Source organism: Equus caballus, chromosome 11, assembly GCF_041296265.1.
Source record: "Equus caballus isolate H_3958 breed thoroughbred chromosome 11, TB-T2T, whole genome shotgun sequence".
NCBI lineage: Eukaryota > Metazoa > Chordata > Mammalia > Perissodactyla > Equidae > Equus > Equus caballus.
The window spans coordinates 11916155-11941498 of record NC_091694.1 but is presented as its reverse complement, the minus strand read 5'-3'; the positions used below and the strand labels follow the sequence as shown (position 1 = coordinate 11941498).

Below are 25344 nucleotides of genomic sequence, written 5' to 3'. Positions count from 1 at the left end.
TTCATTCTACTAAGCGATCAGGCAATACACACGGAGAGAAACGGGTAAATAGAACACAGATGGTAAGCGGGACTGTAATGGAAGTATTTAGGAGGCTGGGGTGGAGAATAGCAGGGGAAGTGACTTTAGGTAGGGTGATTACAGAAGCCTGTCTGTGGAGGAGTCCCTTCAGCAGGAGAGCCGGAAGGCACCTGCAGTGGAGGAGCCCGGAGGAAAGGAATGTGGGGCGGAGCAAAGAGCCTGAGTAGAGCCCGGTGGAGGATGAAGCTGGACGTGTCCCTAGACTTGAGGCAAAGGCAGGGGGCTTGGAGGAGAGAGAAGGAGAAGGACCGACGTGTGGCAGAAGGGACATGGAAATCAGCTCCTGCAGCTGCCTGCAGGACAAATGGGAGAGGTTTCCTTCCAGCCATAGTGCTGTGAGAAGTCGTTGAAAGTATTTAAGTGGGACAATGACATCATTTATAGAGATCACACTGGCTGATCTGATTAAAGGTGATTTCATGACACCCCAATAGTTGGTTTTATAATTCAGATCTTACTTTTTCAAATATTTCATTCTAATATATCAATAAACAGTTAACTCCGTTTTGCCTATGTTTAATGAGGAACAAAATATTGATTAAGGGTCTGGGTGGTGATTGAAATGGAGGGTGGTCTCAACTGAACTAAGAGGTCCGGTTAGGGTCGGCTGAGCCACCAACATCACTAAGAGGCCCGCTTCATGAACACCTGCTCTCACCTTGGCTTCAGAGGGACTGTGAATATCTGTTTTCTCCTCCCTCGTTAGTGGGATATGTGTGGATCATGTTCCTGGTGGTCTTTTCCCTTCTGGGCTTGACCACCAACCCCCTTCTCATGGTGTAGTTCCACAGACCTCTGCCTTATATTCTGTTCTCCACTTCCCCTGGACATACTTTCCAAAGGAGTTCTTAAGGTTTTCTTTTTTCTGCCACAGAATTTGGGAAAATAATATTTTCTCTATACCTCATCTGAGGTCTTTTACTCTTTGTCTGGCCTCCTTATATGGTTGAATTGCATAGACAATTCCAGTTGACTTCATATCCCTATGTTCCAGTACCTAAGTACTTTGTAAAGGACAATGAATATAATTGCTTAATAAAGTTTTATTTAAAAAACATTTTTATTCAAGATTAAAGCATTACATACTGGGAAGACAATATTCATTGAAAGTGCAAATCCATATATTTTATGGTACTATAAAGAAGATTTGTATGATTGATTTCTGATCTGATACTGGACATACCCTCTAAATGCCTTTGAAGGCATGAATAACTATTCCCTTCCAGTGATTAATTTTTGTGTCTATTAGTGTGATAATTTGAGAATGGATTATTCTATTGCATTAATCACTTCAATCACCCAATAATTAAATGGCATTTTGCTGTTTACAAACTTTTAACATCTTATAAATTTGAGTGCTACTAGATAATGAATTTTCCTCATAATTCACCTACCTGTCCGGCGGTTGGTTTTGTGTCTCCAGTTATCACTTTAATGGACGTACTTTTACCAGCTCCATTGTGTCCTAATAATCCTAAAACCTCACCTGGAAGAAAATGGTTACACTTAATATTAATTGATTTTAATAGTAAAATTAAGAACAAAACATAGTCTGAAGTCTCCCTGTGTGATAAGTGTTGTGCCATGTGTTGTATATATAGCATCTCATTTAATTGTCACAACTGCACACCGCTCTCCGCCCTGCTCCTAAGAGGTGGTTATCATAATCCCTTCCTACATATTTGGGGACAGAAGCTCTCAGGGATGAGGTTAGTCACCCAAGGTCACACAGCTGAGAAGTGGAAAAGTCACTCTTGGAAGCCAAGTGTGTCAGACTCTGTCTCCTGTGATCCTAAGCACTGTGCCATGATGACACAAAGTAAGGTCATCTAACATCTGTTGCTCAAGCCTTCAGAATGTGCTGGCACATCCCCAGTTAGCCCCCTTGTGAAAAATAATGAACATTAGGAAATCAGTCGTGTTCATTGAATAGAAATGTTGTGGTTTCAATGGTGCATTTTAATAGAGCTCTTATAGTTCCCATGTAGATGTGACTATGTCCCTATCCATGGGGAGAGTTAATTAATTTCATTTATAAATGAGACATGTAAAAGAAGCTGTCAAGGTCACCCTGCTGATGAGTCTGTGTGTGAACCAAGAGGTGGTGTTCAGAGCTGTATGGTTCTTGTCAAGACCCATAAAGCTCTGAGGAGGCCCTGAGCCAACAGTGGAAGAGCCATGGTGTCCAACCTTTTCTAACACAGAAAGAGACATTTTTTGTGGCTATTTTCTTCTTGCTCTTGGAAAAGCAGCGTTTCCTCTTCCCTGCATACTCCTTACGTAGACAGCTGGCAAGAATGACTGGTTTCTGCAAATGACAAGTAAATCGTGTCAGACCTTAATTCTCTTCCTTAATTTTGAAAAAGCTGTATCCTCCCTCTGGGTTGGCCCCTCACGGCACAAGCCATGCATCAAAGAAGACCTTCTACCAAGTGACAGGCTTATTGGCCTTTCTCCCATCCTGGTGCTTATTTTTGGACAGAAGAGACCGTCATTTTCCTCTCCTACAAAGGCAGTTGTTCAGGAGCACATTATTTTATGCAGCCTGACTGTCTTTCAGAACAGGAGCATGGAGACTCAGAGCATCACTGAATCATCCTCAAAGGTCACAACTGCCTGCTGTGGCCGGGCCTTTGCCCTGAATTTTGTAGAGTACACTTTCTCCAAGAAGCAGTGCTGTTTCTAAAATTCACAAGTTCTTTCCTGGCTTTTGCAATTTCAATTGCACTCCACTTTTTTTTTTTTTTTGCTTAAGAAAGACAAAGTGAGTTAACATGACTTTTAATCTGCTCATTTAGATGTGAAAAATGATGACTATCTACTGAAATAAAGTAGTGATCCTCATGTGTTTGGATTAAAGAAACTCAAAATCATTTGAGAATTAGACTTGTAGACCAGCCACTTTAACTGACAAATATTTGTGGTGTTTAATGAAATAACTACTTTGTGTTTTACCTCGTCAAAGTTTGTGGAAGTCAAAGCATTTGCTGTTCTCTCTCTTTCCATCTGAACATCTTCATCCTCCCCTTCTGGCTCTTCTGGATTTTGATGCACTTTGCTACTTCTTGGAGAAATTCTAGAGTCAAAACCATCCATTAATAATTGGTTTTGGGTTTTCATTCCTGAATCAAAAATACTGCGTTCTTTGAATCTTATACTTGAATAGATTGGGGAACTAATAAATTATCATCATCTCCCATCTCCTCCTTTCCCAACCTCCTTGCTCCTGTCAAGGATACTACTATATTTAGTGACCATTGCTTCTTACACATCTTTCATTCTACTTATCTATAGAAAAATTAGTTTGGTCGATATCAACGGATAACTTAGTATCTGTTATCTGACAAAGAATTTTTATATCATAGCTTAACAAAGTAATTTTTCTGGGAACCCTAGCTTTGACACCAACATGGAGAGAAGAGGCCAGAATATTTGAAATCAGGATGGTTTCAGAAAATACAAGTTAGAAGCTTGATTTCTTATTAAGCCTGGGCATTTCTTTGGAGCGTGTCAGATTCACTCTTTCTCTTCCTTTCTAAGTCTGGTGCTTCAGACCTGGAATATATCTCATTCTATTCTCTCTTCTCTCAATCTTAGAAAATTTCTTAAAGGTCTGCTTTCATCTTGGAAGTCTCCCATCCAACTATTTGTAACAGTTAAGGATGAAACTGATGTAGTGTGAGAGACACAGAGGGAATACGATTCTTATGGTTGTGTCCTTGCACGGTGCAAAAAAAGTCCCATTAATAACTGAACAGTCTATGATCCATCAGTTAGGCTTCCCTCTACCACAGGAAAAGAGCACAGTTATTGCTGTCCTTGGTTTATTGATCATTCTAGTCTCCCTTCCGGGATCATCAGCATGCCTTCAACTGCCAATCTATTCAAACTGCTATTTAAACTGAACTAGCCAGTGTTCCAGTGCAGTATTCAATATTTCATGTCTGTTTCGTCCAGTAGGTTACAAACTTCTTTGATTTAGGTATGTAGATGTCTATTATTTATATTGGCACGTGGTTCCTACCCTAGTCTATCCTAGCATGTGGCACCTCTTTGTCAATGATTTGTTTACGCATGAAAAAATATTTTAAAATATTGATCCCTGAAATAAAAGAATCCAATTTGATTTCTCCCAACCTAAAGAAGGGATCCTCTCTCATTGTTTTCTTTCCAAACTTCCATTCCAGGCATCGAAGAATGAGAAGAAAGATGATAAAATGAAGGAAAGGCTAGGAATAAAGAAAGAGATGCACACTTAGAAACACTGAAAGAAAATTTTTTGACATCAGAAGTGAATTAGGAATAATTGGACTTCTACAAAAGATACATTCGGCAAAATCATTACAAAGTTCTAATCATCTATTTGTCAAATTATGAAACTATCAAATTCATTTCAATCTTGTTTATAGCAACATTGGCAACAAATATGATTATGTGATACCATTACTTTATGTCATTTCCTTTAATAGTTGTACAGTGTTCTTAAAATTGGGGAATCATATTATCTGGTCAGTAGATATTTATAAAATGATTTCTTCCATATTTTATAAATATTTTATTTGCATGGGCTACAGATATCTATAGATCTGCCTTAATAAAAAGTTTCACCGTGTGTACAGGAATTAAAATGGTTTAGTACAGCAAAAACACAATAATTTTTAAAGAAGAGTACATTCTTACAATTAGGAATACCAGAAAGGGCTCTACACCTCTTGGTTCTTCACTAAAGAAAGAAAGCACAAAAAGCTGCAAAAGGAAAGACAATGGTTAAATAGGAAGTTTTTTGCTTTGTGAATTTTTATCCATATGAATGCGAATTGGGCCATTGAACAGCCTTGCCAACATATCTGCCCATTTCACCAATTTCATGAGTATCAGGTCAGTAGCCAGCCCTGGTGGTCCAGTGATTAAGATTTGGCACTCTCACTTCTATGGCCTGGGTTCGATTCCTGGGCAGGGAACCACATCACCCATCTGTCACCTGGCAGCTATGTGTTTCTGTGAAGCTGAAAGCTATGCCATCGGTATTTCAAATACTAGCAGGGTCACCCATGGTGGACAGGCTTCATCAGAGGTTCCAGACTAAGACAGAGTAGGAAGAAGGACCTGGCCACCCACTTCTGAAAAAATTGGCCATGAAAACCCTGTGAAGAGCACTGGAATATTGTCTGATATAGCACCAGAAGCTGAAAGGATGGCTGCAAAAAGACGGAGCTGACCTCAGCTCTGCTGTACACAGGGAACTCGAGGGCATTAACAAACCAGGTAAGTGTCTATACCAAAATGTATATGACGGGCTGCCTTCCTCCCAAGGTCTATGAGTCACTGTGCTTTTATTTGAAGCAATAGAATTTAGCAATTATTCCTCATCTGGTAAGAGAATCTTGGGGATCTGTGCTAGCCTCCCCAAATAGTGAGAGAGGGGCAGAGTTTGTCCTTATCACACAGAGCTTCACACACCTTCCTGTGCCCCGTGGCCCTTTCATTAGGCCCCTTCTTTCTTTCCCTTCCCCAAAGATACCTCTTCACTCATGGACTGTACCATCCTTCCTTTTGCGGAAGTATAGGTATCAGGCAGCTAGAAAAAAGGGATTTTATTCATACTGAGTGCTTCTCTAGAACCTTGAAATCCCAAAGATTAGGGACATTGCATTTCCCTCCTTCTAAAGTTGAGCATGCCCAGGACGGAGTAAGGCCTAGAAAGAGTTAAAGGCTGCTCTATTTCTCACTACCCATGACCCTTCCTTCCCACATATTAATCGGGGCCAAGTTCTCTATTACAGTTCAGCTGGAACACATTGTCCCATCTGGGAGAATTTCAGTTGGAATCCATGAAGTAGAAATCTTCAGATGTCATGCATATTCAGCATGTTGTAGATCCCCAGCCCTAAGTAAAGCTTTCACAATTGGTCATGAGGTCCAGGACACTGGGACAGATGGTGGCATCACTTACATGAAAAGATAAGAACACACAGCCGATTAATGTGGCTTGTGGTATTAAAAAGGTGATGCTATACAGTGCAACATGTCCATAGTTATCCAACAGTAATCCAGCCACAGAGAAGACGGTGATCTGAGGAAAATACAAATATATATGTTAACCACTCCACATTTCAATATGTGTTCCAAATTGAAAAAGTTCATCTTGGATATTTTCCTAATTCCAACTCCAACTCAAAACCAAGTTGAAATCAGCATATCTCCATTGACATTTTCTTTTAGTGACTTAGCCAAATTCCTTTGACCTGGAGTATCAGGAATGAGACATTACTGGATAAATCTAGGATCTGATATATAGAATATTTTAATTAAAGGAAAGAAAAAAGGTGGTGTAAATTGCTTTTGGAGGTAAAATTCAGAATAATAGATATGCAATAATCATAGGGAAAAATTGAAATTGATATCTAATAGGAATAAAATAAAAGCAGCAACAAAAGTATACTTTTGTTAACTTTACCAATTGATAAATATAAGCATTTAACAATCTGGAGTGGCTTAAGGAGAAGTACTAAAACACAAAATTCAGGGATAAGTGTAAGTTATCGGCACACCTCAAACTCTCAGACTTCTCTTCTAAATCATTGCAATGACGTCCTAAAAGTTTTTGCATTTCTAATTTCTCTGTATTAGAAACCATCACTTTTATAGCTTTCAGAATATTCTTCCTAAAACTGTACCTCTGATAATATTTCTTTTCTGAACCATGAGTGCCCGTGGCTTCCTACAGCCTGGAGAATAAATTCTTGAGCACATCATTGAAGGTTAGCCATGGTGTCAACCATTATTTTCACCATAAGTAGGACCAAGCCCAGGCTGTATCTTGTTTTTCATCCATATCCATGCCAGATTATTATCAGTTCCTAAGTCTGGACTTTCTTCCCTCTGGGTTTCTGTTTACCCATTATTTTCTATTTGCATCATTCTTCTTCTCTAGCTGTCGAAATCTTACTCTTCTTCAGGTTTCACTTCCTAAAGGAAATCTCTGCTCTCATTTTCATGAACAAATCTCTCTTTTCTCTGGTTTTCATAGACCTCTTTATTACTCAGTTGTACAATAGACTTTTTTTTTAAAGATTTTATTTTTTTCCTTTTTCTCCCCAAAGCCCCCCGGTACATAGTTGTATATTCTTCGCTGTGTGTCCTTCTAGTTGTGGCATGTGGGACGCTGCCTCAGCGTGGTTTGATGAGCAGTGCCACGTCCGCGCCCAGGATTCTAACCAACGAAACACTGGGCCGCCTGCAGCAGAGTGCGTGAACTTAACCACTTGGCCACGGGGCCAGCCCCAGTTGTACAATAGACTTTTAAAGATGGATGATATCTCCACAATCTTTTCCTTTTCACTTTGCTTTAATAGGTGCCTGCTTACTTATCTGTTTACCCTCTGAGAGTCCTTCCAGGGTTGAAACTGTCTATTTTTTCTCCTTTATCAATCTTAGCTGGTGACACATTGTTGGAAGCCAACAAATGTTTGTTGAATCAATTATTTTTTGGCATCCTGAAATGACGGGAAATTAGAATAGATATTCACAAATCACATGTATTTTCTCTCCTAATTTAGATAAAATAAGTGTTGCTTTATGGAATTAATTCTGAGGAGAGAGTCTGAAGAAGTAGTTTCTAGTTTTAACTATGCTAGCGACAGTATTTGTAATCTTGTATAACTTCATGGAGGTCTTTGGGCTTATTTCTTTTACAGTAAAAGGAAGACGTAGATGGTTTCCAGGTTTCCCTCTAGTAAATATTTTATAGTTTTAGAAACAATTTGGCTACTTTTGAAGAAAGACTAGGGTAGAAATAGGAAGAGAAAAAGATGCAGATTTTGAAAAGGATCTGTACATGAGGAAAACAAAATATTTTAGAGTGCAATATTAATTTATCATTCTACAAAGGGTAAATTTTAAAATGTTAGGTCAGAATTGTATATCGAATATACAAAATAAATGGTCACAAGAAACATACTTACAATATAGAAGCAAAAAGACCAAATGCCACTATTTTTTCTCCCCTTGCGGAAAATGAATGAAATCACATATGTCAAGAAGATAAGAGACGTGGCATAACCAACAGCACACGGGATCTGAAATCACCAGGAATGCTAAGTTTAGTTAAAGATAAATGCAATCTAGGATAACATTTAGGATCCAAAACATTGTTATAGCACAGGGTTTTATAGCTATTTGATTCATGAAAATGTGAATATCAATGAAAACAGTTTGCATCTTCAAGTTTTCTAATTAAATCATGCAATGATATTTGTTCTATGAATATCGTCACTTACTTGTATAATCCGATTTACAAATTTAAATATAGTCTCTTGGAGGTTTAAGGCATAGTCCATTAAATACATAAAAAGGAAGAACAAGCAGTACATTGGAACATCCACCAGCGCCTGTCCAAACCAGTAAGCAGAAGGGAAGAGCCCCGAAATCCGTAGCTGGGACCAAGCTTTGCTCTGATTGGGAAACAACAAAGATACAAAGTGATATTTCAATTTGAGATTTAAGAAAATGCGAATTATATAAGAAAATACTCAAACAAAATCTTCATTTCTAATAATTCTGCATCATGGCTGCAAATGTTAATCTGGACCAAGGGATATGGATAGATACAATCATACATGATCAGTTTGCTGATTTAATTAATGACACTGCTGTTCATCACACACCTGGTAGAAATATGCGAAAGAAGACTTCAAAAAAAATCAAAGTGATAATACTGCAGTAAACAAAACAGTGATTAATGATTTATGGGGGTGGGGTGGGAGAGTTTATCTATTGTGCAAATTAATAAACAGAAACCTCATTAAAATGGAGTCAAGAGGCCAGAAAGGGGAGCTCTCATCCCTACCTTGATAGCAGAGCCCAACAGGAAGAAGAGAGATTTCCTCTTCTTGACCAGCAAGAAGGTCAGCTAATGAGAGGCTGCCACAACTCAACCAATGAAAAACCACTACATTTCCAACTCCCAGTCTCCTCCAATGGACTCTTTGTTTACAATACCCATCCCAACTTCCTCTTCCCCTATGTGAAAGAGTTTTTCCTCCCTTCACTGCTAGGGACTTACTTGAGACTTGCCATGGTTGCAGACGGGGAATTGCAAGCCTTTGCTGATCTCAAATAAACCCATTTTGGCTGGAGAAATTACTGGCTGTCTATTTGTTAATGGTCAACAGTATCTAATCAGCTAACTCCCCATCAGAGTGATTCCAGTTTGACTCAATATGAAGCGCTCTCTCCTCCTCTTTCTCTCTCTCTGCATATACATAAAATTGCTTTATGCTTTTAATCTAAATAAATGATGTGTGAGGGTAGTTTTACTGAAATATATGTTCAAATACTTATTACCCATCCAAATATTTATGTATATGTACATAAATATAAACACATCCATAAATATACACATATTTTATATTCCTTGTCATTCTTTGCTTAAACATACTAAATTACATATTTTAAAATGACTTATCAAGTGATATGGTTTTGGGCACAAATCATACGTTAAACCATTCTAATAATTTTGAATGTATTTTTTCTTTTAAAACATACTTAAATTAGTTTGCGGATGGCCTCTGATTAGCTAAATGATGCTCATGTCTGAGACGTAATTTGACCTAAGGATTCATATCAAAGTATCCCAACATAGGTCCATTCAGATAGTACAACTGGCAAGGATTTGGTGATTGACTCGATATGTGAGTGAAGCTATGAGAGGATTGAAGGATGGTTTTAGGTTAACGACAGGATAATTAAGTACATAGTCCTGCAACTTATGGAGACAGAAAATATGAAAGGGGAAACACATTTAGGAATACTATAAACTCAGTTTTGGAAACATGAAGTTTGAGAATCTGTGACGCCACCAGTGAAAACACTGAGAAGGGAGTTTGGATGAGTATGGGAGGTGAAATTAGAGATCTGGGGTACAGTCAAACCTGTGAATGACCAATAGATAGAGGGGATTTCAAGCCTTAGGGTTAGGTGAGCTTGCCTACGAGAGAATGACATCTAACACAAAAAGAGAGCCAAGGGTTGAGACCTGAGAATTTCTCAAAATTTAGAGATGATATTGAGGAATAAGAAACTCCAAAGGAGACAGACAGAGAGACAGTGGCCAAAGTGTTAGGAGAAACATAGTGAAATTGTGGCATCCCATAGGCCAAAGAAAGAACGTGTTCATGTCTCCTAGGGGAGAAGTTTTTAAGTTTGGGCTATGTTATTGCCAGAATGACTGACAGTTAGATCAGGTCGGTAAATGGCATTTTCCAAGATTCCTGGAGGTTCCACGCTAGAAAGAGAACATTATATGGATGGTACTGTTTTCTCTTGGGCAACAGAATTACTTTGGACAGGAAAGAAGTGACAAGGAAAGATGAAGATGGTACTGAGTAAACAGAAATGCTTAGGCAAGGTTTCATGGATTTTGTGTAATAAAGTTACAAAAATGGAGCCCTTAAAGGATAGTCTATCAAAATTTATAAGTAAAGCTAACGCAAGTTGACCTGCATTGACTAGTCATATCAATTCACACCCTATGATTACCACTCAAAATTTGTCTCCACTTCAGAACTATTGAATCAGAATCTTCATTTTAATAAGGTGCTCCAATAACTTGTAGATACATTAAAGATTCATTTGGATTAATGAAAGAGTGTCTGTGAATGAAAATTTATAGATTGTCAAACATTGGAATTTTCAATTAACTTTTTTGAAATATAATTTTCAAACAATAAAAAGTACTGATATTAAGTATACGGTTGCATGAATTCAACAAATGCATATGTTGCTGTATCACAATCATAATCAAGCTATAGAACATTTCCATCACCCCCCAAAATTTCCCATGCTTCTTTGCAGTCAATAGCCTTTATCGCTGGTTACAAGAAACCATAGGTCTGCTTTGTGTCATTATGGATTAGTTCTAGCTTTCTGAGCATTTCTTATAAATTAAAGCATTCAGTATTTACTCTTTTGTGCCTGTCTTCATTCCGTCAGTGTAATGGTTCTGAAGCTCATCCATGTGATGCATTTTTATTAATTGTTCCTTTTGTATTGCTGAGTAGTATGCCATTACATGCTGTAGTAGAATTTGCTTATTAATTCACAGCTTGATGGACATTTGGGTTGTTTCAGGTTGTTGGCTATTATGAATAGAGGTGCTGAGAACATTAATGCACAAGTCCGTATATGAGAAGATGTTTCCTTTTCTCTTAGGTAAACACTCAGGAGAGGAATTGCTGAGTCATAGACTACATGTAATTTTAACCTTATAGAAAGAGTCAAATTGTTTTGCAAAGTGATTGTACAATTTACATTCCCACCAGCAATGCATTAGAGTTCTAGTTTCTCCACATCCTCACAAACTCTTGATATTGTCAGTCATTTTAACATTATTCATTTTATTTGCTGTGTGTAAAGGTATCTCAGTGGGGTTGTTTTCTGGATTACTCATGACATCAACCATCTTTTCATAGGAGTATTTTCCATCTGTACGTTTTCTTTGGTGAAGTATCTGTTCAAATATTTTGCCCATCTTTAAAATTAGGCTATCTTCTATAAGTGAGGTATAAGAGTTCCTATCTTCCTGATACAAATCTTTTGCTAGATATATAAATATCGTGAATACTCTTCTCCCAGCCCGTAGTTCTTTATTTTCTTACTGGTGTTTTACAAAGAACAAAAGATTTTAACTTCAAGTTATCATTTTGTTTTATAATATATGCTTCCTCTGTCCCATCTAAGAAATATTTGTCTGCCACGAGATCTATGATTCATTTCAAAATAATTTTGTGTATGCTGTGAGGTGAGTGTTGAGAACATTTTTTTTCATAACAATATCAAGTTGTTTCAGTACAATTTGCTGAAAAGTCGGACCTTGCCCCATTTGAATTCTCCGGCAGTTATATTGAAAACCACCTGATGATGTCTATGTGGGTTTATATCTGAAATGTCTCTTCCATTTCAGGTATCTATATGATTATCCTTAATTAATACAACTCATTCTTTTTGTTTTAAAGATTGGCACCTGAGCTAACATCTGTTGCCAATCTTTTTTTTCTTTCCACTTCTTCTCCCCAAAGCCCCCCAGTGCATAGTTGTATATTCTAGTTGTGAGTGCCTCTTTCCCACTTTGTTTTTCTTTTTCAAAGTTATTTTGACTATTCTGGGTTCTTTTGTATCCATATAAATTTTAGAATTATTCTCTATCAGTAATGTATTTTATTTATCTAGACATTTATATTTCCATTTATAAAACTTCCTTTTATTTTTATAACTTAGGATTTACATCTGAATTGGCTGCTCGATTAAACATGTATAAATAGCTTCATGAAAAATCCTGTAATTATATTACCTTCAGCTTCTAATTATACAAACTAACAAGAGTTTCAGCTACTCATTATTACCTTATAATCATCAATGCTGCTCATGGCAATATAAGGAGCACAACAGGATGACAAAACCAACCAGAAAATGGTATGTCCCAGGAATTCAAGTGGATTAACCTGGTCGTCCTGAAAATGCAAAGAACAGGATGAGCTGAATGAAGAAATTCAAAATTCATTTTCTGGAATACATTTTTAAAAATATACAACCAATTATATATGATCCTGCCTTAGGTCCCCTTTGAGGTTCCCAAACTCTTTCATTATCCATCCGGTTTTGAAGCTTGACTTTTGGCTTTATATTCAAATTTACAGATAAGAAAAGTGATTCAGAGCCAGCCCTGACGTTCTAGCGGTTAAAGTTTGGTGTGCTCTGCTCTGGCAGCCCAGGTTTGGTTCCCAGGCATGGAATCACACCACTCGTCTGTCAGCAGCCGTGTTGTGGCGGTGGCTCACAGAAGAACTAGAAGGATTTACAACTAGAACATACAACTATGTACTGGGGCTTTGCAGAGGAAAGAAAAAAAGAGGCATGTTGGCAACAGATGTTAGTGCAAGGCAAATCTTTCCCAGCAAAAAAGAAAAAAAGAAAGTGATTCAAAGAAGTTGAATGAATTACTAATATTACAAAGTTGGAAAGTAATAAGAATAAGATTTTTCGTTTTCTTACCTTGTGACTCTAAAATTTATTCTGATGCTAAATAATAAATAATGATAATTCACAGTTGAAATATTCAATTTCCTAAATGACCTTCAATTATTTCATATGTGATAGCTTGACTCAAAAATCATATCAGATGTTTTTTGCGCACAGTGATAATAAGTTATATTTTAGGTATACCATAAACCATATAAATACTAGTTGAGGATTCAAAAGTAAAGAAGAGGCTCTAGAAGGGGAAGTGAAATCGCCAAGGAAAACCTGTGCCCTTAGTTATGCTTATTGTGGCTCCTGTTTGTGACAATCTTTAAGGATAGAAGATTCAGACTGTCTTGGAAGCAGTCCCCATGTTACTTTCATGATTCACATAGTTGTTTGATGAAGCACATTACTGAAAAAGTCATAATTAGAGCCAGAATGGTCATCAGAGAGACCTTTGCTAACCACAGAAACATGAGATTTAAGCTTATTGTCAGAATCTTTCCAGAACATCCTGTGTGCTGGGTAGGTTCAATGCTCAGTGGTAAATTAATTGACTTTGGGCAGGACAGAAGCATGGTCTGAAACTACAAAAGTCTCTTACTTGAGCAAGGAGTAGGTAAATTAGAGTAGAATATAAAATGAGTTGCTGGAGATAGTAAAGTTAATATGGGCACATAAATACCAGGTCAACTGAGCTGGTTGGTGTCAGACTCAGTCTAGCTAAAACAGGGAGTTTTTACAGATGGAAGCCCGAGGCAATTTGCTCAATGGTTGTATCCTGCCCTCAGACACCAGAAAATTGAAAAGACCTTCACAGGTATACAGGAGGTTAATTAAATGAACCAGAGCATATATTCTTAATTAATACTTGATGGATGACTAAAACTTTTTGCTTTAATGATTAAGTTTTTTACACACTCTGACTGAAAGCAATTTTTGTTTCCTGAGCACATAAAGAGGTATGTAACAAAAATGTAACTCAAGCTCTTGCTGGAGCATATGAAAAAAATGATGGGTACATGGCCCGTTTTATATGCCAGTGGATAAATGGCTATTAGCCATTTATATTATCATAAAACCCTAGAGTTGAGTGGGATATAGATAATTTGCTGACCTCTGACATTCATTTAAGGATTTAACAAATAAGTCATTTAGTGCTTTTTTTTTTTTTTTTCCTTTTTCTCCCCAAAGCCCCCCAGTCCACAGTTGTGTATTTTTAGTTGTGGGTCCTTCTAGTTGTAGTATGTGGGATGCTGGCTCAGCATGGCCTGATGAGCGGTGCCATGTCCGTGCCCAGGATCCAAACCAGCGAAACCCTGGGCTGCTGAAGCAGAGCGCATGAACTTAACCACTCAGCCGTGAGGCCGGCCCCTCATTTAGTGCTTCTTAAGTGCCAGGACCTATTCTAGGTAGGGGGCAATATGTGTTAAAAATATATCATCCCTGTGCTCCAAGAACTCTCTAAGAGAGAGAAATATATTTAGGAAAAAATCAGAAAGGAATAATTACAAACTCTGATAGGTATTCTGGTCTTCAAACTTAAAGGGCTGTACATGTTCCATAACCTGGGCCTTTTTCAAGGAATAAGGCTTTTTGCCCAAATGTATGGAAAAGTTGGTTTGGTAGGTCTAGGGTAGGCCCAAGGAATTAATATTTCTGACAAGGAGCTAGAGTAATTCTAACATAACCAATCTGCAATTCCAGCCTGAACTCTGTCCTAAATTGTTTTCTTTTGTAGCATTTCTAAAAGTAATAATAATAAGGTTTCTATTTCTTTCTTTTTTTGGTTCTTTCCTTCTTTCTTTCACTCTTTTTGTGCTAGTCATAGTGCTGCATAGGATTTCACTTTCATTGTCTCTGAAAAATATTTTGTCATTTCTATTTTGCATTAAAAAGATTTAAGCTCTGAAAAGTGGACTGATTTTCCAAAGCCACAGAGCTAGCGTGAATCAAATATTAATTTATTATACAGTGCTTTACTCGTAAGAATAAGATTCTAACACTTGAAAGAGTGATCTGGGAGATTCCTGATGGAGGAGAGTCTATAAGTTTCTATACTTACCTCCCAAAATGTACTTCTGTCAGTTTGGATATGTGCTGACGGATTAACCATTCCAAGTAGCGCATTGCTAACAATATCCATAAGAACTGGGAAGCAATTCAGCCTTTTGGTATTGCATGCTAATGAAAAGCTGTAATTCTATAATATAAAATGTATGATTATAAATTCTCAATGATCTATTTTTTTAAAGAGGTCAAACTTCAATATTTTAATTAAGAAGTCATGTGTTAAAAATGTCGTCAAACAATCAAAACAAAAAACAAATATTGTGTAAATAAAACGAAACATGCATATAGGCTGTATCTGATTTTCAGGACACCAGGTGTCTGGCTTCAGGCTAGAATCAAGTGTTATTATTGTTTAAGAAGAAAACAGAAGTTTCAGAATATATGTACTATAAAAGCCTTGGGAGGAAATATGAATTCTTCGGACTTAAATATGCACTTGACAGGGGGTATTGTATAGAATTTATTTTGCTAATACACACCGTTTGTGTTGGTAGACAATGATTGATATACAGATTATTTATCATACTAATGAATATAATTTACCAAATAATAAATGAAAGCAGTATTTGTTTTTCATTTTGCTTCATCAATTGGAGACCTGAGTATATTGATATTATATGAACTTTCCATATCTTTGGGAAAAATTATTAAATAGAGACCAGCGTACCTTTTCATTACCAGACACAGTGATGGCTCCGTTATAAGATGGGTCATCTGTGCCATTTCTAGTTCCAAATGTATCCACTTCCAAAGCTATGTTCTGATGCTCCACAGGATGTATAAAGTCATCAATGCTTGCCCCTAATTTGCAGTTAAATATATCAGGTATCACAAAACTAAGAAAATCAATGTCAAGTTGTGCAGTGAAATGATAATAAACGTCATTACATGATACTTACTGTAATATGGACTGTCAGGATATTTTTCCACATGATAACATGCTCACTACTGTGAATTAAAAATCTCTCCACTTCTCATGGAGTTTACTTTGTAATGTTTGTTTACTTACCATTACTGCTTATGTAAAAGTCTTTTTTGGCACCCTATGGTATTTGGGACAAAATTTTTTCCCTAGAATCTTGCAATGAATGGCTGTAACAGTAAGGATTTAATGACACAGATAATTTATACGAAATAACCACCAAATTTGCTAAATCTCACTTCACTACTGCTAGATTATTAATTGATTTTCAAAATATTTCTTGATACAGGAAGACAACTTGGAACACTGGAAGGCACTTCAGCACTACACTTGAGGGGCAGCAAAATCACCAACAAAAAGCACAAAAATGTGAAAAATGTGGCACTAAATAGACTGCAGAGAGGAGATTTGTTTGAAGTGTGAGAAACGAATCAAGAAGGCAAGGTATTGCCTTGTTCTACCTCAGCTGGAAATGTGTGTCTCAGGTAACTCAAAATGTACACTTTTCTGAACGTGTTTGTGAATGACCACGAAAGTGCCACGAGTATTGGTTTTGGCGTTACAAATAAATTTTAGTGAGTAGCCAAGTTGGCAAATACATAATCTGTGAATAATGAGAATCTATTGCACCTGATAGACGACTTCTATCTAGAATATGTAAAGAACACTTAGAACTCAATAAAAAAGACATACAAGCCATTTTTTAAATGGCCAAAAAAGGGGACATTTCTCCAAAGAAGATAGCTATACACTGGTCAGTAAGCACATGAAACGATGCTCAACATCATTATCCATTAGCAAAATGCAAATTAAACCACAATATACTACTTGACACATAGTAGGATGGGTACGATAAAAAAGACAGAAAATAACAAGTGTTGGTGAAAATGTGTAGAAATTTTAACCCTCACAAATTGCTAGTGTAAAAGTAAATTGGTGCAGTCACTTTAAAAATGTTTGACAGTTTCTCGAAAGGTTAAACACAGTCTCCATATGATCCAACGATGCTACTCCTAGGTTTATATCCCAAAGAAATGAAAAAAAATGTCCACACAAAAAGTTGTACGTGGACATCTATCGCAGCATTATTCATAATGTCAATTGTTGGAAAAAAACAAAATATCTATCCTCTTATGACTAATAAATAAAATGTGGTATATCCGTACAATAGAATATTATTCAACAATTAAAAAAATGAAATATTGATACATGCTACACCATAGATGAACCTTAAAAACATCATGCTAAGTCAAAGAAATCAGTCACAAAAGATCATATATTGTATGATTCTACTTATCTTAAATGTCCAGAGTAGCAAACCCATAGACAGAAAGTAAATTTGTGTTTGCTTAGAGCTGGGGGCAGAGTGAATGGGGGTGACTGCTAATGAATATGGAATTTCTTTTGGAGATGAAAATATGCTAAAATGAATTGTAGTGAGGGCTACACAATTCTGTGAATACACTAAAAACCATTGAATTGTACATTCTAAGTGAATGAATTGTATGGCAAGTGGCTTACGTCTCAAGCTGTAAAAATGTTTGTTGGTATAAACTCTTTCATTTTCCAAACTGCCACCAGATCATTTATTTCTCCTTGACAAATACTTTCCTAATTCTTGCTCCATTTTAGGCTTGTATTCTTCATCTCCAAGCCTCATAAATCATTTTTAACACATGCTGAAGTCAAAAGCTCATTTTTCTCTCTTATGTTTATGTTTTCTAAGTAATGCTCTGAACAGTGAACGTATTTGGAATGGAGTATTCATCATATTATTACCTGTTTTATTGATGATTAATAATTGAGAGAGAGGAGCATGGGGTTGTTGTCCAGGAGCAAGGAAGTATAAATGAGGAGAAAGTTCCCACGTGTAACTGTTTTGATATATTTTCATGACGATATACTCCAAAAGAAGAGGGCAAAATCCGACTCCTAGAATCAATAACCTACACAGAAGAAAAGTGCCAATGTAAATGCAGTCATTTCCTAACCTTTTAAGACTGTCTGAACAGGTTATAATTTAATAATATCAAGAAATCATGAAAATTAAACATAAAGCCTTCTGACTCATTTCTTGAGCATTTTGCCCTGTTCCTACCTCTAAATTAGAGATGATGCAATGTAGATTTATCCTTTGTTCATTTCTCTTGCTGCTCTCCGGCCATTTGCTATCCCACACAATTTCATGGGATACGTGTCCTTTAATTCTATTTTCAGATTCTGCCTCTCTCCTGGGATTCCAGTGTTATGCTCTCCCTTTCGGCTGATTAATTCATCAACACTTTATACTCAATTTTCTTCACGTCAAGTCCTTCACTTCACATAGTCCCTATTCCTATTAGTGATTGTATGATTTCTTTAGTCTCCAGGCTCAAAATTTCAATTTTTATTCTACTGTATTCTTGATTTGAAATGTCAGAAATTTTTAGTGTAGTTTCACTATATCTTAGTGAAACTTCCAGTCCTCATTTCTAAGTTTACAATATTACATCCTGTCTGAATTCTTGCTAAATGACTGGCATCTCTCAGATGCTGTTACACACTGTTGCCAAATTAACATTAAAGATTTTTCATAAGGCATAGTAATCTCCTTATCAAAGATTCTCAATGAATTCTCATTACTTATTTATTTAGCAAGTATTTATTAAGATTCTATTATGTGCCAAGCCTCCTATCTCTTTGATGCTTACTTAAAGTATTCATCGAGAAGGCACTGATTGACAGCCAAAGTACCGTGGACGGCAGGGAGCTAGTGAGAGGAGATATGGTTCTTAAGAGCAAGGATAGTGCCCATCAAGCACACAGTAGGTTTGGTGAGTAAGCTACCATTACTTAAGAGGGCTGGAGGGAACCATGACATCTAGGTAAGAGCAAGTAGGATATACTCAGACAGGACATCCAGGGAAGAGTCAGTAGCATAAGTATATAGCATCTACAATAGGGCATCGGCATATGGATACTGGGAAAAAAGTTCCCCATTCCAAGGTTTCTGTCACCTACAACAGTGGAAAATTTGAAAGAGAGGGAATATTATGGGAAAACATATTACACCAACTTACATTACATTTCTGCTAACAGTAACTCTGAAACGTTATAAATTCCACCTGCTAGTCTGCTAATAGGTAACTACTTGGACCATTGACTAGACTGGGTATTATACTTTACCCAATTTTGTAGATGCAGAAATTTATTTTTATTTTATGTTTGTTTTCTCTCATTTTTACACCTTAGATTTATTTTTTTAATGCATTGACTGAAAAAAATCTATGGCACTCTGATACTCACAGTGATAAAAGAGCTTTTCTTTCATGCTTTAACTTTAACAAGCGAACCCTTGCAATTGTGCAGATTTGCTGTCTCCAGAGGGCCATGCCCTCGAGTGTCGTTCTCAACTCATTAAGTGAAGAGAGAACTTGTTCCATCTCAACAAGCCTTTCTGTGTCTCCAGCTCTTTCTGCTTGTACTTCTCCCAAAACAGCAATATCTGCAAAACAAAAAGTAAACAATTTATAAAATCCCACTTCAAAGGTACTTTATTGAGCTTACTTTAGGAGTTTGTTTTATCAAGGATATCATGGTTAGTGTCTTCTGCATAACTGGAGGCATCATGCAGTGTTATTGGCTGCTGCCCTGAACTAGAAAAATAGATGAAAGATTCATTTCTTGGACAAAAGGAGTAGAAAGGTGATCTCAGACAATTTGGATACAGACGATACGTTAAAGAGGTTAAGATAAATATGCAAGATCATTATAGCGTCTAGGTGTGACTCAGAAATTTGGTAAAGGAAACAATTATGTGTTCACCTAGAGAAACAAGCTACAAATGACATGCAACAAATTGGAGGTTAACTGTAAATTGTTGTTACTGGAAGGGTTTCAAATCTATTCACATCACGTGAGGCTGCACTCTTTTGTATATCCTCTACAATCTCTGGACACTCAGGATCTTGTCCATTGTATGATGCTAAAATAAGACTGATATCAAACCTCAAAAAACACAGACCCATAAATGTACATGCTTCACCATAGACACGAAAACATTCCATTCCAGTTATGAATAAAGAGTTTACATAAGACAATGGTCAACAGTATATTAAAAGAACAATTCAAGGATCTTTTGCTTCCAATTGGTTGCAAGAGACTGTCATCTCTCTTACCAAAAGAATAAATAACAGCTATTTTTAATCCATCAGATAGATGAGGGCATAAAGCCAAAAAGAATAACTTTCATAAAGGGAAGCGCCCTTCCTAGAGGGGATGATGCCTTTGGCTGCTTTCATCTTTATGGGCATGGCAGAAGGAGGAGAGAACAATTTTAGACATGAATAAAGAGAAAGAAACTCAGATTAAACAAACTCTGATGGTCACATGTGGGGTGGCATGACTGACTAGAGTCACATCGTGCCCAACTCACAAAATGAGTTTACACTGTCTACCAATTCTTTCCCGTGAGAACTTCCTCAAGTGCATGGGAATGGTACACCAAAGGCTTGAGACAGGAAGGAAAAGCTGAGAGAGATCCACACTAAGATACATATGGTCTTTACTTTTACAAGACATCATCAAGGTGCATGGGGCCTTCCTTGGTGAAGAAAGTCCACCAAGGTTGGTCACTGGATAAGTGAGTAGAGAGAGATGCTGAGGCAGAATGGACCTTGGCTGGGTACAACACATTGACATGCTAAAGTATGGGTGTAAGGTTGTGAGGTGGTGAGATCTCCCATGGCATGGTCAGCTATGGTCAAGAGTGGAGAGTCATGTTAACTTCCTACTAGTAAATAAACCAAAAATCTTAAAAAACTAATAAACCAAAAATGGTAGCAGGCTGAAAAATCAGGGAGATATCTTCTGTTGTTGATAAATTTGGCAGTGGGGTTGTATAAAATAGAGAGTTCTCTAGAATTTTACCTGTGCTAGAATATTAAGTCATGCTGAAGGGAAAGGCCTGATCCTTTCTTGAAAACATTTGTACCTGAGAATGAACTAAATCTAACAAAAGCTGTGCAAAATCCTAGACACTTGCTCAACACAAATTAGATCAATTCCAGTCATCCACATCAGCAGCTTGACAGAGTAAGAATCATGCCATTTTCTGGACTTTGCTTATTTCAGTGTTTTACTGATTTTTTTTATGACAATGCCAAGCATACAATAAAAGTTACAAAACATATGAAGAAGCAGAAAAATGTAATTCACATGGGAGAAGAAAAAATCAGTCGCTGATATGGGTCATCAGCGCACATTTGGACCATGTTAGAATTAACAAACATGGGTTTAAAAATAACTATGATAAATATGTTATAAGATATTATGGGAAAGATGGATAATATGAGTGAGCATATGGAGAATTTCAACAGAGAAACTGAAATTATAAAAAAGAAGAAATGGTAATGTTAGAATGGAAAAATACAATATCAGAAATGAGGAGTTTATTTCTTGGGCTTAAAACAGTCTGAACACAAAAGAAGAAGGTATCTGTGACCATGAAGACAGGTAAATAGATGTTACCCAATTTCTAACACAAAGATAAATAAAGGATGAACAACCTAAATAGAGTATCTGAGATCTGTGAGTCAATATAAAATGTCTAACAAACGTATAACTGGAGTACCAGAAAGAGAGACGAAAGGGAATGAGATGAAGGGAGAAATATAGAGAAAAAAATTTCCAAAATTGACATAAAATATTAACCCACAGATCCAAAAATTTGAAGAATCCCAAGTAATACAAAAAAACACAAACTCATGAAGCTACAAATTCCTATAAATCAGGGAAAAACAAAAGTCTGAAAAATAGATAAAAACAGACACATTACATAAAGGAGAATAGTGATATGGATAATGGCTAACTGCATATCAAAATAAATAGAGTCTAGAAAAAATATGGAATGATATTGCATACTGAAAGGCCAGCAGACACACATCTGTCAACTTAGAATTCTACATTCTTTATAGAACTCTATATCAAACAAAAGTATCTTCCAATTATTAAAGAAAAATACAAAATAAAGACATTTTCACACAGTTCAAACCTGAAATAATTTGTCTCTGGCAATCATGGATTACAAAAAATGCCAAAGGATGTCCTTTAGGATAAAGGTGGACTATACCAGATAAAAGGTGAGATCTGAAAGAAAGAGTTAAAAGTCCCAGAAATGGATATAAATGGGTAAATATAATAGAACATTAAAATCTGTCTCTCTGTTTCTCTCTCTGTCTCATACATATATTTGAAGCACACATAATTATAAAGTATAAAAAGATGTATAACATATGTGGAAGTCAAATACATGAAAACAAACTCATAGAAAAGAAAAGACACAAATAGAAGTGCATTTATTTGAAGGTGTTTACATTTTGTGTGAAATAGTATAATAATGTTGGAGTATAGACTATTAAGTAAGGATTCCTATTGAAATTTATATGGTGACTATGAAAAAATAATAGAAAAAGTACAGCTAAAAAGGCAATATGGAAAGAAAATGGTTTGCTAATAATGAACAAGAGATGGCAGGAAGAAACAAGGGAGCAAAGAACAGATGGAACCACAATGGCAGATTTAAACATAATTACAACAATAACCACATTAAAATTAAAATTAAAACCACACTAAACACATCATTTATAAGAAACATTGTAAAAATGTATTAAAAAGTAAAATTCAGCTATATGCTGTTTACAAGAAATGCATTTTCATTTAAAGGAGCAAGCAGAATTGAAAATTTTTTTAAAGTGGCAAACACGAATCACATTAAAGTTAAAGCAGCTGTGTTAATTACCAGACAGATTGGGTTTCAGGATAACTGCCATTACCACGGTGTAAAAGGGGCCTTTCATAAGGCAATTTGTCAAGAAGACCTGCTAATCCTAAATGTGTGTGTGCTTAATAACAGAGATTCATAGTATATGGAGTAAAAACTCACCTAACTGAAAGGAGAAAATGATAAATCACCACCCATCTAGCATTATAGTTGGAAACGTTAATATCCCTCACTTGTGATTGACAGAAAAATGTAGGCCAAAAAAAATCAGTTAGGCCATAGAATATATGAACAACACTATCATCCAATTTAACCAAATTGACATTTATACAACTCTCCACATGACAACTGAAGTTCTGTAAATACATACTGTTTATGTATATAGTTCTATAAACACACACATACATATATGCATTTATATGTAAGTACATATATACATATAAATGTTTTCAAATGGACAAGAAATATTTACCAAAACAGAGCAAATGCTGGTTCAACAAGTCCCAATAAATTTAAAGGATCTTAAATTATAGGTTATGTTTCATGACTACACTAAAAATTTTAATGTCAAAAACAATAATATCTAGGAAATCCACAATGTTTGTACATTGAACAACACATTTGTAAATCACCAAGTATGACGATAATGTCTCATCAAATAGGGCATATCATTAAAGATATAAAAACGGGTTAAAATAACCAAATAGAAAATTTGCAGTTGAAAAGTACAATAACAAAAAAAATGCACTGAAAAGTAAAAGCTCAACAGATTTCAACTGGTGGAAGAAAGAATCAGTGAACATGACAAAAGATAAATTGGAACTATTAAGTCTAAGAAACAGAAAGAAAAAAGAACAAAGAAAAATGAAGTCTCAGAGAAATGTGAGACACTATCAAGCATGCTAACACACTCCCACATACATGAGAGTTTCAGGAGAGCATAGAGAGGAAGAGTGAAAAAGTATTGAAGAAATAATGGCTAAAATCTTCCCAAATTTGATGAAAAACACTAAATTACCCATATAACAAGCTCAACAATCTCCAAGTAGGATGCATGTAAGATCAACACCTAAAGACGTCATCGTCAAACTGTCAAAAGCCAAAGACAAAAAGAGAATCTTGAAAGCAGCAAGAGAAAAACAACTCATCATACACAGGAGATCCTCAATACGATCTAAAGCTGACTTCTCATTAGAAATCACGGAAGCCTGCAGGCAGTGAGAGGACATAGTCAAAGTGCTTGAAGAGAGATTTAAAATAAACGTTTTGTCTGAAATTGCTCTTGGAAAACAAGTTAAGATGAGGGGCAGTGAGTCTTGAATGGAAGAAAATGGGCCATCTTAATAAAAAGGCAATATTGGCAGTAGAGGTAACAAATGCGACAGGGATGCATTTCATCTTTATATACGCTTATCTAAGAACGGCCTTAATCATGGAACCCCACGTTTTCTAATCACATCTTTGGAACAGTGTCTTATTGAAATATATACTGCACTAGGCGTTATGAATACTTTTCCATGATAATTTTCAAGCATTTTTTTACCTGATTCATCTATAGTTGATTTTCCTTCTAGTTTCAGGAACACCTCATTTAAGGTTGTCATGGAAACACCGTAATTCTCAATTCCCAGGCCAAGACAACTATCAAGATGTTGACAAAGTTCTAGAGAACAGTACATAGTAGCAAGTCAAACCACAAAAATCACAAGTGAATTGAGGATAACTTTTCGACTAAAAAGCACAAATATATGAAATTATACTTGTGATATGTCAGACATTTTTAAAGATAACATTTCATAATAAATAATCTTATTCTTCAGATTTTATGCACTTTTTAAATTTTATATCGTTACAGCCCAAACATTAACTTCTTTGGATCAAATATTAATTTATATTTCTATTAAAATGTCATTTTAGTTTTTTCTGGCATGTTTTTAAAATTTAATTAAGGTAGAACTTCAGATTTTTTTACCTCTAAGCCTAATTAATTGAAGATTTTTTTCCAGAGAACAGATACAAATGGGAGCCAGTTTCGCTTTAACCAACAAAAAGGAGAGACCTAACTTTTTGAAAATTAGACTGTTCAAAATGTTTGTTAGTTCACAAAATATCTGTCAAAGGAAGGACATAGGCTATAAATCATGTTTTTACTTATGCTTTTGACTATGGAAGAAGAAATTCACAAGATCTCATAGACAGAGAATGAGGAATGGACTCAGAGAATTTTCCTGGAATAGTAGTGAATTTTGATATCAACTCCATCTGGCAACTCCGTATCCATTCATTCTTTAATTCATTCATCAAAAACACTTTTGCATCAGCCATTGTTCTTTTTTTTTTTAAAGTTTGGCACCTAAGCTAACAACTGTTGCCAATCTTCTTTTTTTTTCTTTTCTTCTTCTTCTTCCCAAAGCCCCCCAATACATAGTTGTATATTGTAGTTGTAGGTCCTTTTCGTTGTGCTATGTGGGACACCACCTCAGCAGGC

General features: G+C 36.1%; 1 protein-coding gene across 5 annotated transcripts in view; it reads right to left on the bottom strand.

Annotated features, from left to right (window-relative positions):
- The window catches only part of ABCA8 (ATP binding cassette subfamily A member 8), a 67389-nt gene that overhangs the window by 6600 nt on the left and 35445 nt on the right, over positions 1 to 25344 (bottom strand). For all 5 annotated transcript variants that reach the window (XR_011423142.1, XR_011423143.1, XR_011423144.1 and 2 more), the window contains exons 18-31: positions 24400 to 24519; positions 19382 to 19580; positions 17876 to 18042; positions 15842 to 15975; positions 15167 to 15304; positions 12483 to 12590; positions 8361 to 8534; positions 8046 to 8159; positions 6035 to 6154; positions 4762 to 4827; positions 4219 to 4310; positions 3037 to 3157; positions 2272 to 2389; positions 1476 to 1567 (exon numbers count right to left, since the gene is read on the bottom strand). Coding sequence is in view for 2 of the 5 variants with exons in the window: in XM_005597239.4 (XP_005597296.1) it covers positions 1476 to 1567; positions 2272 to 2389; positions 3037 to 3157; positions 4219 to 4310; positions 4762 to 4827; positions 6035 to 6154; positions 8046 to 8159; positions 8361 to 8534; positions 12483 to 12590; positions 15167 to 15304; positions 15842 to 15975; positions 17876 to 18042; positions 19382 to 19580; positions 24400 to 24519 (1763 nt within the window). In the remaining 3 variants the exon portion in view is untranslated. The remainder of the gene's footprint in view (positions 1 to 1475; positions 1568 to 2271; positions 2390 to 3036; positions 3158 to 4218; positions 4311 to 4761; positions 4828 to 6034; positions 6155 to 8045; positions 8160 to 8360; positions 8535 to 12482; positions 12591 to 15166; positions 15305 to 15841; positions 15976 to 17875; positions 18043 to 19381; positions 19581 to 24399; positions 24520 to 25344) is intronic.